Consider the following 14152-nt stretch of genomic DNA (forward strand, 5'->3'; position numbering starts at 1 on the left):
TGTTCTCCTAATTCCTTCTGGGCTTCCTTCCTCCTTCTTTATTTTGTAAATATAGACCTTTCTTGGCTACTTCCATTTCCCTTGTCTTATGGAAATATACCTGTTGCTGCTTCCTTGTCTTATGGAAATGTAACTGCACCTGGCTTCCTTGTGTTATGGAAATGTACCTTCTCCCAGTCTGCAGCCCATGTTTCTCCATGGATCCCAATTCTAAAAAATCCCTAAGCCTGCCTATGTTCCCCCAAATTCCTGCTTCACATTGAGATAAACTTCAACTGTGCAGGTATCTGGACATTTAAAGTAGTTGCCAGCAAAAGACTCCTTTGAGCTGGCAGGACCAAGAGTAGGCATTTTCCTCTAACCTTATATTAGTATAATTACAGCTGCTGGAGGCATTATGCCACACAAATAGTTACAGTTGCAATTCACACGCAATTTATTCTCCTTTGAACATTGCAGTGGGCACAAAGCTTATCAGCACATGGCACACTGTTATTCACAAAATTCCTGGCATAGTGGGTGCAGGCTTAGCGGGACCTCAAAATGTGGCTTTCCTCTAGCTGCAATTTCTATATATTACTACAACAGTAGGAAACTAAGAAGTAGAAAAAAAAATATAAGAAGTTAAAAAGTAGAATGAGAGATAATTAGAATTCTAGTGGGAATATTGATGTAGCATGACACAGTTTTCCATTCCACATTTAGCATAGCCTTGATCTCTGCAAGATCCCTTTCCTAGTTCAGTTCTCTATGGTTAAACTAAATTAATCAACCATTTACTGGCCATTACTGGGTGGCTGCACCTGACCCTTTAAGGAAGAAAATTTCTGGAGACTCAACCTTATCTTATAACTTTGAGTGAAACTTTCTGAGCACAGAAAGAGCATCGATATATATAAAAGGCTAAGTGACCAAATGAGCGGCTGACTGGATGGTAGCTGTGCAACGCTCTGAGCACCTGGGGGCAGACTCTCAATGCAGGAGCTGCCCAGTGAAAGCAACTTTGCAGAGTGTCCTCTTTCGCTCCAGGACCTCTCGGGGGATGTTGGATGGTCTGTCAGTTTCGGCCCGATCCCCACAGGCCAGCCATGGGACCCCACTGGTGTATGAATCCGTGCACTGGGCCTCTAGTGTTTTGATAAGTTCCCCATAGCAATTAGTGTAATGTTGTGAAAGTAGTTGATGTTCAAACACATGATTCTGCTGTTTTGAGAAGGAAAATAGGGGGGCAATTTGGGGGCTTACAGCCTAGTTAGTTCAGTGTCTAGTTAAATAGTAATTTTACTTCCCCATTCTGAATTATTTGGGCAGAGCTGCAAAGCCCACCCCGAGGAGCCCGCCACAAGAAGATATATATATATATATATATATATATATATATATATATATATATATAAACTGCCCCACATTGTCAGTTCAGGCTTTGGATCAAAGTTCCCTGAACTAGCAGTGCTGGGTAATAAAGGACCTTTCCTGATTCCTCTTGTTGTAATGTGCCCCGCGAATCACAGAAAGATGCCTCAAGAAGTTGAATTAAAGAGTCACATTTATTGCAATCCAGGACTATGAGGGGCCATTCCCCAAATCTCATAGTAATAAGATGGTAGAAAAACCAGACTTATATAGGCAAAAATTACAAAGGTATTGATTACATCCCAGGGTTTGGAATGAGGACCCTGGTTTGCACAAAGCAGTTACAGAAGCGAGATTGAGCCGATTAGTTATCTACAAAGATTAATTATAGTTTTTGGGTCTTGGGACCACTGAGTTGACAGAAACACATTATCTAGGGCCCTTGGGTAACCTGGATTAAACTTAGGCATGTTATCTAAATTACAGTTTTGGGTCTAGAGCCCTCTGACCTTTGGATAACTGTGCTGTCTTTCCCAGGTAAACGAAAATGTGTTTCTAAGACTAGTATAACCACAACCCATGGGATATTCACATTACAATCAATAAGGCATTTAATCAAATGGGATGATTTATATAATTCAGAAATCAAAATAACTTGTCCATTGTTAAACAAAGCAAATAGGTACCATACTACACTCTGCTGCCAACTGTCTTTCTCTTGGGCCATTTTCCACAACAGTTTGACCAAAGACACAATTCTCAATCCTACCCATATGGTAGCAGAAAACTACAAGGGGCTCTTCTGTGCTGAAAGAAGACTAAGAATGAAAACTGAGTCTAACTGCATGTATACATTTCATTTTGATTTTCAGAAAATTATCCAAAGAATGATCAAATCATCACTATTGTCCTTGGAATCACCTTGATTGTCTTTGTAATCATCAGTATAATAATTTCATTATGGATATATTTATGTCCCAATAAAAAAAGTAAGATGTCAAAAAGAGAAGGCAATAAATTATGCCAAAGCCAATGAAATGAGTGGGAGAGTGAGAATAGGATGTTAGCTGTTTAGGAAAAATAATGAAGATCAAAATAATAAAAGAAGGTTTTTCTTCTATAGCATATTCCAATCGAATACACACTAAGTCTATATATGACCATCTTTTGAAGTTAAAAGAATATTTTTATAGTTAAAATGGTTACTACTAAAGAATAGAAACCAGGAAGATGTGAGAATTTTATGCAAATTTTATCTTAAAGTCAAATTTCCACCGGGTCCTCAGTGATCTCAGCCTCTACAGCTGAATAACTGGATTCTTATCTGAAGTTTGAAGGGATGTCACTTAAATTACAAAAGACTTTGATGTCTGTCTCACTATCAGAATCCCTCCCTTACTATACTTGACAAAGCAAGTTGCCATTTTGAGGAAAACCCCATGGCAAGGGTCCCATGGCAGCCTCAGTCCAACAGCCAGCTGGGAATTGAGGCCCCCAATCAAATGGCCATCCTGTTGGAATTCTGCCTGTGGCCATATCAATGAGCTTGGAAACAGATCCTTCCCTAACCAAATCCCAGTGGTGGCAGCACCTGATTGCAGCCTCCTGAAAAACCCTGAGGTACAGGACACAGTAAAGCGATACCATACTCCTCACCCACAGAAGCCATTAGATAATAAAGGTGTGTTCTTTTAGGCCACTGAATTTGTGTCATTTGTTATTTAGAAATAGAACTAATATAAGCTTTATTAATAATTATCCTTGGAAAACAGGCATAATTTTGGAATAGATCAAGCAAAATAAGACATAGAAACATCCTAAATAAAATTATGCAGTGAAACTAATGATGTTTTTTAAATGAAAATATTTGTCTGATAAGTTTAATTTACCTATTCTTTTAAAATATATTTTATTGGTCTTTATAAGTTTTAAAGTTTGCAGTTGAATCTCAAAATAATTTCAGTATTACTCAGACTGCAACAAAGTTAAACAGATAAATCATTTATTTTCTTAATTTCATTTTTCTTTTTTTTTTTTTTGTGATAATTAACCTGTTATTTTTTTTATTTTTTTTATTTTTTATTTTTTTATTTTTCTCTTAAAGTATTACAAAGGGTATTACATAAGTGTCCTTTCCCCCCCCCCCACCCTTGACAAACCCCTACCTTCCCTTACCCCCCAGTGTCTTATGTCCATTAGTTATGCTTATATGCATGCATACAAGTCCTTCAGTTGATCTCTTACTCCCCTCCCTCCTGCCCCCCAACTCTCTCTGGCCTTCCCACTGCAGTTTGACAATCAGTTTGAGGCAGCTCTGCCTCTGTATCTATTATTGTTCAAAAGTTTGTAATGGTCTTTATTATCCATGAATGAGTGAGATCATGTGGTATTTTTCCTTCATTGACTGGCTTGTTTCACTTAGCATAATGCTCTCCAGTTCCATCCATGATGTTGCAAATGGTAGGAGTTCCTTCTTTTTAACAGCAGCATAGTATTCCATCGTGTAGATGTACCACTGTTTTCTAATCCATTCATCTACTGATGGGCACTTAGGCTGTTTCCAGATCTTAGCTATGGTGAATTGTGCTGCTATGAACATCTGGGTGCGTATATCCTTTCTGATTGGTGTTTCTGGTTTCTTGGGATATATTCCTAGAAGGGGGATCACAGGGTCAAATGGGAGTTCCATTTCCAATTTTTTGAGGAACCTCCATACTGCCTTCCATAGTGGCTGCACCAGTCTGCATTCCCACCAGCAGTGCACAAGTGTTCCTTTTTCTCCACATCCTCTCCAGCACTTGTCGTTTGTTGATTTGTTGATGATGGCCATTCTGACAGGTGTGAGATGGTACCTCATTGTTGTTTTGATTTGCATCTCTCGGATGATTAGTGACTTTGAGCATGTTTTCATATGTCTCTTGGCTTTCTGAATGTCCTCTTTTGAAAGGTGTCTATTTAGATCCTTTGCCCATTTTTTGATTGGATTGTTTATCTTCTTTTTGTTAAGTTGTATGAGTTCCCTATAAATTTTGGAGATTAAGCCCTTATCAGATATGACGTTGGCAAATATGTTTTCCCACGAGGTGGGTTTTCTTGTTGTTTTGTTGATGGTTTCTTTTGCTGTGCAGAAGCTTTTTATTTTGATGTAGTCCCATTTGTTCATTTTCTCTTTAGTTTCAACTGCCCTAGGAGCTGTATCAGTGAAGAAATTGTTTTGGCATATGTCTGAGATTTTGTTGCCTTTGTATTCTTCTAGAATTTTTATGGTTTCCTGTCGTACATTTAAGTCCTTTATCCATTTTGAGTTTATTCTTGTGTATGGTGTAAGTTGGTGCTCTAGTTTCATTTTCTTGCATATGTCTGTCCAATTTTCCCAACACCATTTATTGAAGAGACTATCTTGGCTCCATTGTATGTTCATGCCTCCTTTGTCAAAAATTAATTGAGCATATTGGTTCGGACTAATTTCTGGACTCTCTATTCTATTCCACTGATCTATATGTCTGTTCTTGTGCCAGTACCAGGCAGTTTTGAGAACAGTGGCTTTGTAATACAGCTTGATATCTGGCACTGAGATCCCACCTACTTTGTTCTTTCTCAGGATCGTTGCAGCTATTCGGGGTCTTTTTTTATTCCAGATGAATTTTTGGAGAGTTCGTTCTAGATCTTTGAAGAAGGCCATTGGTATTTTAATGGGAAGTGCGTTGAATGTATAGATTGCTTTGGGTAGTATGGACATTTTAATGATGTTGATTCTACCAATCCAAGAACATGGTATGTTCTTCCATCTGTTTATGTCTTCCTCTATCTCTTTTTTCAACGTCCTGTAGTTTTCTGAGTAGAGGTCTTTAACCTCTTTAGTTAAGTTTATTCCTAGGTATCTTAATTTTTTTGGTGCGATGGTAAATGGGATTGTTTTTCTGATCTCCCTTTCTGAAAGTTCACTATTGGTGTATAGAAATGCCTCGGATTTCTTGGGGTTAATTTTGTATCCTGCTACATTGCCAAATTCATGTATTAAGTCTAGTAGCTTTTTGATGGAGTCTCTAGGGTTTTGTATGTATAATATCATGTCATCTGCAAATAAGGACAGTTTTACTTCCTCTTTTCCAATTTGGATGCCTTTTATTTCTTCTTCTTGTCTAATTGCAATGGCTAATACTTCCAGGACTATGTTGAACAGGAGTGGTGAGAGTGGGCATCCCTGTCTTGTTCCTGTTCTTAGGGGAAATGGTGTTAGTTTTTGTCCCTTGAGTATGATGTTGGCTGTGGGCCTGTCATATATGGCTTTTATTATGTTGAGGTATGATCCTTCTATTCCCACCTTTCTGAGAGTTTTTATCAAAAATGGGTGTTGGATTTTGTCGAATGCTTTTTCTGCATCAATTGATATGACCATGTGGTTTTTTTCTTTCAATTTGTTTATGTGATGTATCACATTTATTGATTTACGGATGTTGTATCATCCTTGCATCTCTGGGATAAATCCTACTTGGTCATGGTGTATGATCCTTCTGATGTACTGCTGGATCCGATTTGCTAAGATTTTGTTGAGGATTTTGGCATCTATGTTCATGAGGGATATTGGCCTGTAATTCTCTTTCATTGTGATGTCTTTACCTGGTTTTGGTATTAGGGTGATGCTGGCTTCATAGAATGAGCTTGGAAGCGTTCCTTCCTCTTGAATTTTTTGTAGTAGTCTGAGGAGGGTAGGTTTTAGTTCTTCCTTGAATGTTTGGTAGAACTCCCCTGTGAAGCCGTCTGGCCCTGGGCTTTTGTTTGCTGGAAGCTTTCTGATGACTGCTTCAATTTCTTCCATAGTTATTGGCCTATTGAGGTTTTTTGATTCTTCCTGATTGAGTTTTGGAATGTTGTATTTTTCTAGGAATTTGTCCATTTCCTCCAGGTTGTCTAGTTTGTTGGAGTAGAGTTGCCCGTAGTATTGTTTAACAATCATTTGTATTTCTGTGGGGTCTGTTGTTATTTCGCCTCTATCATTTCTGATTTGGTTTATTTGGGACCTCTCTCTTTGCTTCTTGGTGAGCCTGGCTAGGGGTTTGTCAATCTTGTTTATCCTTTCAAAGAACCAGCTCTTGGTTTCATTGATTTTCTGTATTGTTTTTTTGGTCTCTATTTCATTGATTTCTGCTCTAATCTTTATTATCTCCTTCCTTCTGCTCACTCTGGGGTTTTCTTGTTGCTCTCTTTCTAATTCTTTGAGTTGTAGAGTTAGATGATTGACTACCATTTTTTCTTGTTTTTTGAGATAGGCCTGTAGAGCTATAAACTTCCCTCTCAGGACTGCTTTCATTGTGTCCCAGAGGTTTTGGATTGTTGTGTTTTCATTGTCATTAGTGTCCAGGATGTTTTTAATTTCTTCTTTGATGTCATCGGTAACCCAATTAATATTTAATAACATGCTATTCAGCTTCCAAGTGTTTGAGTATTTTGGGTTGTTTTTATTGTAGTTTATTTCTAACATTATGCCATCGTGGTCTGCGAAGAAGCTTTTTATGATTTCAATCTTCTTGAATTTGTGGAGACTTTGCTTGTGACCCAATATGTGGTCTATTTTTGAATATGTCCCATGAGCACCTGAGAGGAATGTATATTCCGCAGCTGTGGGGTGAAGTGTTCTGAAGATGTCAACTAAGTCCATCTGATCTAGTGAGTCATTTAGGATTGCTGTTTCTTTGCTGAGTTTTTGTCTAGCGGATTTATCCAGTGATGTCAGTGGTGTATTAAAGTCCCCTACTATGATTGTATTGTTGTCGATCTCTCCCCTGATATCTTCCAGAAGTTTTCTTATGTATGTGGGTGCTCCTGCATTGGGTGCATATATGTTTACCAGGGTTATATCTTCTTGTTGTATTGATCCCTTTAGTATTATGAAGTGGCCTTCCTTATCTCTGGTTATGGCCTTCACTTTGAGATGTATTTTGTCAGATATAAGTATTGCTACCCCAGCTTTCTTTTCCTTTCCATTTGCGTGAAAGATATTTTTCCATCCCTTCACTTTCAGTCTGTGTGAGTCCCTTCTAATGAGGTGGGTCTCTTGTAGACAGCAGATGTATGGGTCATGTTTTTTTATCCATTCAGCCACTCGATGTCTTTTGGTTGGAGCATTTAGTCCATTTACATTTAAAGTTATTATTGAAAGGTACTTGTTTGTAGCCATTTCTTTTTGTGTGTGTGTGTGTGGCTGTTTTCTTTCTGAGCTTGATATTTCTTCTTTTTACACCAGTCCCTTTAGCATTTCTTGCATGGCTGGCTTGGTGGTGATAAACTCCCTTAGCCCTTTTTTGTCTGTGAAGCTTCTTATTTCCCCTTCAATTTTGAATGATAGCCTTGCTGGATAGAGTATTCTTGGATTCAGTCCTTTGCTTTGCATCACTTTGTAGATTTCCGTCCATTCTTTTCTGGCCTGATGTGTTTCTGTTGAGAAATCATTTGATAATCTAATGGGAGATCCCTTGTATGTTACTTTCCGTCTCTCTCTTGCAGCCTGTAAGATTCTCTCTTTATCCTGAACATTTGCCATGGTAATTATGATGTGTCTTGGTGTGGGTCTTTTCGGGTTCACCTTGTTTGGGACTCTCTGGGCTTGTGTGACTTTTTTCTTCCCCACCTCAGGGAAGTTTTCTGATATTATTTCTTCGAATAGGTCTTCTAATCCATGTTCATCTTTCTGTTGTTCTGGCACCCCTATTATTCGTATGTTGTTTCGTTTCATGTTGTCCCAAAGCTCCCTTAGGCTCTCCTCCTGTCTTTTAATTTTTTTCTCCATTTGCCGTACAGTTTGAGTGTGTTTTGCTTCCTTGTCTTCTAATTCACTAATTCGGTCCTCCGCTTCTCCCAGTCTACTGTTGATACTTTCAATGGAGTTTTTTATTGAAGCTATGTCACTCTTCATTTCTTCTTGGGACTTACTTAAGTTGTTGATTTTTTCATCTGTTTCTTCTAGCTTCTTGCATAGGTAGTTGAGTTTTTCATCTGTTTCTTCTTGCTTCTTGAACATCTGGTGCATGTACTCTAGGAACCTTATTCTGAATTCTTTTTCCGTCATGTTGCATATCTCTGTCTCACTTAGCTGCTTTTCTGGCGAGTCCTCCTTTTCTTTCCTTTGGGGGTTTCTTTGCCTACCCATGTTTGATCTCGCTGACATATGTAGATGTTGAGATGTTCAGTGGCTGCTCCCTGGGTGGCAGGGGCTCCTTGGGTTGTGGTTGCTGCTCAGACGGTTGCAGTAGCAGCTGCTTTCCAGTTGGCAGCAGCTCCTCTGGTGGGTGTTGTTCACCGCTGTGTTGGTTCTTCTGGCTGGTGGGGGGAGGCTTCACGTACAGCTGCTGTTCCACAGACAGAGGGTGTGGTGATCAGGAGGCTGTGGTGATCAGGAGGCTGCGGTGCTCAGGGGGCTGCTGTTGCTTGGATCTGCGGTCTGGGAAACGCTCCTCTCTTATGGGCACTGCATGGTCTGATCAGTTCCTCAGGATGCCCCCTTTAGTCTCAGTTCTCCGCAATCACAAAATCCAAATCTCAAATCTCCTGGCGCCAGCAAACCCGCGGAACTCCTTACCCTGGTCAGGGTCTGTGTCTGTCCCAAGAGACGCGGCTGTCTGCCATGCGGTCTCCCTCCGATCCTCTGGGCTCAGGTCTGGCCTAACCCCACATTTTCTTAGGACCAGTGGTTCAGTATTCTCTAATTCAGTGCTTTAAGCGACTTTATACCACATAGCTATACAATAATAACAATTGACTAATCTATAATAATAAAAGCATAATATGCTAATTAGACCAGACATCCTTCCGGATGTCCTTCTGGATGACCTTCCGGATGAAGCCTGGGCTGTGAGGGAAGCCCAGGTCCCAGGTGCCTGCCAGCAGCCGGAGGGGAGCCTGGGTCCCCTGGGGGTTGGAGAGAAACCTGGGTCCCAGGTGCCAAAGTGAAGCCTGGGTCCTGGGTGCCAGAGGGAAGCTGGTGCCAGCAGCCAGGGGAAGGAAGGCCTACTCTTGCATGAATTTTGTTCATCAGGCCTCTAGTCAAATAATAAAAGACTAAATAATATTGAGTATTAAGCGTTTAAGAACAATTTAAAGGTAGTCATCATACTAATATTACTAAGGTTTTTTTTCTCTCCATTTAATAATTTTTTTTCCTTTTTAACCAACTTTTATGTATGGACTTCTCCTTCATTAAGTTATCTCCATTTATGTCCCATTATTCCCAATTTCTTTTTTTTTTCATTCCATATTGTTCATTTCTCCCTTATAAGCATTGGCTTATTTTTTTTTTTTTTTTTTTTTTTTTTGCCAGAGACTTGTATTTTCACTAAGCAGTGATGCGATAGAGAGCATTAGATTGATATACTCATAGTTTCTCCCCTTCCCTCCTGCTCTCTCTCTCTCTCTCTCATGGCTGTCATGTAGTAGAGCCTATTTCTATGTAACTGATACCTCCCCAAACCTTAAGAAATGGGAGTAGTCAACAAACTTGCTGAGTAAGTTTCTCTATCCATTGTCTTACCAGAGATGTGTAAATTCTGATGTCATTCTTTGGCCAGCTGTGAACATGAGGCTCAATCTTCCACTCCCCTTGATCATATAGCCTAAGGGTTCACAGTATACAAATATTTCCCTTTTTTATTGAATTTATTGGAGTGACATTGGTTAACACAATTATACAGGTTTGATTTGAAAAATTCCACAGCATATCATCTGTTCACTGTATTATGTGTTCACCACCCTAAGTCAAGTCTCCATCCATCACCATTTAAGCCCCTTCCACCAACCCAACCTCTCCCTTCAGCAATCATCAAGTTTTTGGAGGGATTTAGCAAAAAAAAAAAAAAATAGAAAAACAGAGCAGTATACAAATATTTTACACAATTTTTCCTGGCTTATTTCCTACCCACCACAGTGTTTATTCTTTATATTTATGCATTTTATTGGCATAGTAGGTAATTCTACAAAATGCAAATATTTTATGATACAGAAGAATTTTTTAAGTTATACTAGTAAATATAAATTCTATTTTTTTCTGTAAATGACTCGAGAAGCTAACATCTTCAGATGTTTCTGAAAATATAATTTTCCCCTTTATCAATAATATTTTTATTATATTTTGTTTTTAGATTGAATGGTATTTGGGAATATATCTCTTTAATGTATGTGGCAGGCTTCATATGACTAGTGCTGCAGATACAGTTTTGGTCAGATGGATGCTTTTACTGTATTCTCCTCATTACTTTTTAAAATATCTGTCCTGTACATGTGAGTGTGTTTTCATTTTATTCTGCAAAAAGGTAGAAGGTTCAATGAAAGACAAATGATTAATATTGTTTGTACCACAGGAAGGCACTTTCTCTCATGATGTCATTTCCTATCTTAATCTTCCTTCTACAAGTGGATGATGGGAGAAAGGCTCAATTCAAGTCCTATGAGTTATGCTTATCTCTCAAAGCTTCTAATCTTCTGTCTTTGTTTGATTCTACCCTATAGCAGTAGAATAGGGTACAGTAATACAATAAAATGTACTTTAGTCAGCAAAGAATTTAAAGAATTATCTTTCTAAATTTCCATAATATTTTCTAAAGTTCAAGCCACAAGTTCTTCCCAATCTTCTCCTTCCTTCCTGTCTTTATTTTAGCCACACTCCTTCCACTCTTCCTCCTCCCTTCTCACCTTTTTAAAAATTAATTAATTCTTTATTTTTTAAAATCTATTTTATTAATTTTTTTTACAGAGAGGAAGGGAGAGGGATAGAGAGTTAGAAACATCGATCAGCTGCCTCCTGCACACTCCCAACTGGGGATATGCCTGCTACCAAGGTACATGCCCTTGTCCGGAATTGAACCCAGGACCCTTCAGTCTGAAGGCTGATGTTCTATCCACTGAGCCAAACCGGTTAGGGCAACCCCTCACATCTTTAGTTGCTTTCCTATTTCTAGCTATCCTTCACCTAAGTTTTATCATCATGTTTGAAAAAATGGAATATGAAGATATAGTATAGAAAGAGAAGGTCCAAATGATTCAAAAGAAGAAATATGACAAAAACAGAGTTAAATGGAAGAGACAATGAGAGAAAACACGAAAGGAAAGAAAAAAAGTAATGATTTTCTCTTTTATTCTTTTGCAGTTGGGACTAAATCATCATATGCTGGTGAGTGACATGGACTCTGATGAAGAATATGCTATTATCAAAGATATCTTAAATTAACACGTAGTGTGTGCAAGAAAATATATTAAAAATCAAACTCCAAAACATACCTTTCATTAAATCAATAGACTATTCAATATATTAACAGAGGTGTTTGAAATATTAAATTATAATGGTTTTATTTAACTTTACTTTTATTTTTGACATTATTATAGATATCCCCCTCCCCCCTCATTGCCCACTCCCCCTTTCCTCTGGCCATCACCACACTCTTGTCTGTGTCTATGGGCTCTGCATAATGTTGTTTAGCTCATCCCATCACATTCTTTTATCCATCCCCCTTCCATGCTGAGAGTTGTCAGTGTTCCACATATTCATGCCTCTATTTCTATTTTGTTTGATGGTTAATTTTATCATTAGAGCCCATATGTAAGTGAGGTCACATGGTGTTTGTGGAACACTGCATGGCAGTAAAAAATAAAACCTCTTACCTTTTTTGACAGCGTAGATGGACCTAGAGATTATTTTGCTAAGTTAAACAATCCAGTCAGAGAAAGACAAATAGCAGCTTTATAAAAATATTGTATCTCACGTTATGCTCTGATAGAAAAAAGGATGACGTAACTATAGCAAAAACATGTATTTGGTTAGACAGGTAATAGTCTTTATTTCTTTCCAATTTCCTAAATATGTATAGACACCAGATGCAAAGGTCAGATGAAGAACATAAGGGTAGTCAGTTCCTCAAGTCAGATATAATTCTGTAGGCTGTGAAAAGAGGTGCAAGTATATGAACAAATATTTCCATTGCTGCTTTCATTCCTGAATTAATGCTTCAGAATTCATACTCAGATATTCTGGGAGGACAGGAGCTTTATCTTTCAGGTGGTGGGTCTTCATGTTGATATGTTTCTTGCAGCTTGGAAGAAAGAAGGATCGAAAGCTGGTGAGTGTGTGGTGGTACAGAGGGACCCTGCTCCTTTGGAGGTACTGTCAGGGGAAGATGAGTGGAGGAGCGCTGGGTCTGCCCAGAACCAGAGAAGCCCTCACAGAATGGGGACCCCCTGGCCCAGGCAACTGAGACTTTTCCAGGAAACATGATGGTTCATTTGTCTTTGCAGTAAATGTGATCCTGGATGCAGCCACTGCCCATCCTGCCCTCCTCCTGTCTGAACATGGGAAGCGAGTAACCTGGCAAGAGCCTTGTCAGGATCTACCCAGCTCCTCACAGAGATTTGACTCCCTTCCCTGTGTGCTGGGTCAGCAGGGCATCAGCTCAGGGAAATGCCACTGGGAGGTAGAGGTTGGGGACACGCAGTCCTGGGACCTGGGGATTTGTAGGGATAATGTAAAAAGGAAGGGGAGGGTCACAATGTCCCCAGGGAATGGTTTCTGGGCCATCAGGCTCTACGATGGGGAATACTGGGCTCTCACCTCCCCAGAAACTGCTCTTCCTCTAAAAGAAAGACCCCTTCGTGTGGGGATATTCCTGGATTATGAGGCTGGAGAAGTATCTTTCTGTAACATGACAGATGGGTCCTATATTTTCAGTTTTCCCAAGAAAACATTTAATGGTGTCCTAAGACCACTTTTCAGACTTTGGTCCTCTGGCTCAGGGCCCTTGAGCATCGTCCATGTGGAGGAGAAGTGACTGATGTAATTCATAGGCCAACCCTTCCCTGAGTAATGAGGACATTGGGCCCCAAAGATGATCACAATTCTCCCAGCAGCCACAATTATCTTTTTTCTATCTTACTGTTCATTCTCAAGATGAAGCTATGGCACACAGACTGATTTAAAATTACTCCTATTGCTTTTTCTTGCCTAATTGTTCTGGCTAAGGCTTCCAGAACCATGATGAATAAAAGTGGGCATCACTGTGTTTCTGATCTTAGAGAAAAAGTTTTCAACTTTTTACTGCTGACAATGATGTTAGCTGTGTCATATGTGGCCTCCAATATGTTGAGGTAGTTTTCCTCTATACCCAGTTTAGTTCAAAGTCTTTATCATGAATGCATATTGAATATTGTCAAATGCTTTTCCTTCATCTATTGAAATGATCATATATTTGTCCATTTTCTTAACATGATTGATTTGTGAATATTGAGCCATCCTTGAACTTGTGCAATAAATTTTATTGATCATGGTGCATGATCTTTTAAATGTTGACTCTATTGTGCTAATATTTTGTTGAGGATTTTTCTAACTGTGTTCATGAACAATATTGGGCTAGAGTTTTCAACCTTATAGTGTCCTTGTCTAGTTTTGATATACAGAAATTCTGGTCTCATAAAGTAAATTTGAAAGCTTTCCCTGATTATTGGAATTTTGGAAGAATTTTAGAATGATTGGTATTAATTCTTCTTGAAGTGGAAAATCAAAACCCCAAGACAAGCCTCCTGAAGTCCACCACTTCTTGGGCTTTAATTCCCCACCTGAACTTGTCAGAATTTAAACTCCAATGAGGTGAGGAAAGAGCTATTCATGGGGATTCTCTAGCACTGACCCTAATTCTATATGGAAAATCAACAATCATGGTATGTTCTCATCCCCTGAGACTCCAGTATATCCCATCCTCAAACACCTACATGAATGGACCCATTATGGAAACGATGCTTTAGTGGACCTCATTAGGCATCATTT

The 14152-nt window shown here is 39.0% G+C and overlaps 1 protein-coding gene across 5 annotated transcripts in view; it reads left to right on the forward strand.

Moving 5' to 3' along the window:
- LOC139012658 (butyrophilin subfamily 1 member A1-like) overlaps window positions 1-13664 on the forward strand; it is a 166410-nt gene extending 152746 nt beyond the window's left edge. For all 5 annotated transcript variants that reach the window (XM_070418837.1, XM_070418841.1, XM_070418838.1 and 2 more), the window contains one exon: window positions 12631-13664. In XM_070418837.1, the coding sequence (XP_070274938.1) occupies window positions 12631-13160 (530 nt within the window). In that variant the 3' untranslated portion in view covers window positions 13161-13664. The remainder of the gene's footprint in view (window positions 1-12630) is intronic.
- Window positions 13665-14152: the final 488 nt, after the last annotated feature.

Source organism: Myotis yumanensis, unplaced genomic scaffold (assembly GCF_028538775.1).
Source record: "Myotis yumanensis isolate MYYU_CA2020_CCGP unplaced genomic scaffold, mMyoYum1.0.hap1 SCAF_6, whole genome shotgun sequence".
NCBI lineage: Eukaryota > Metazoa > Chordata > Mammalia > Chiroptera > Vespertilionidae > Myotis > Myotis yumanensis.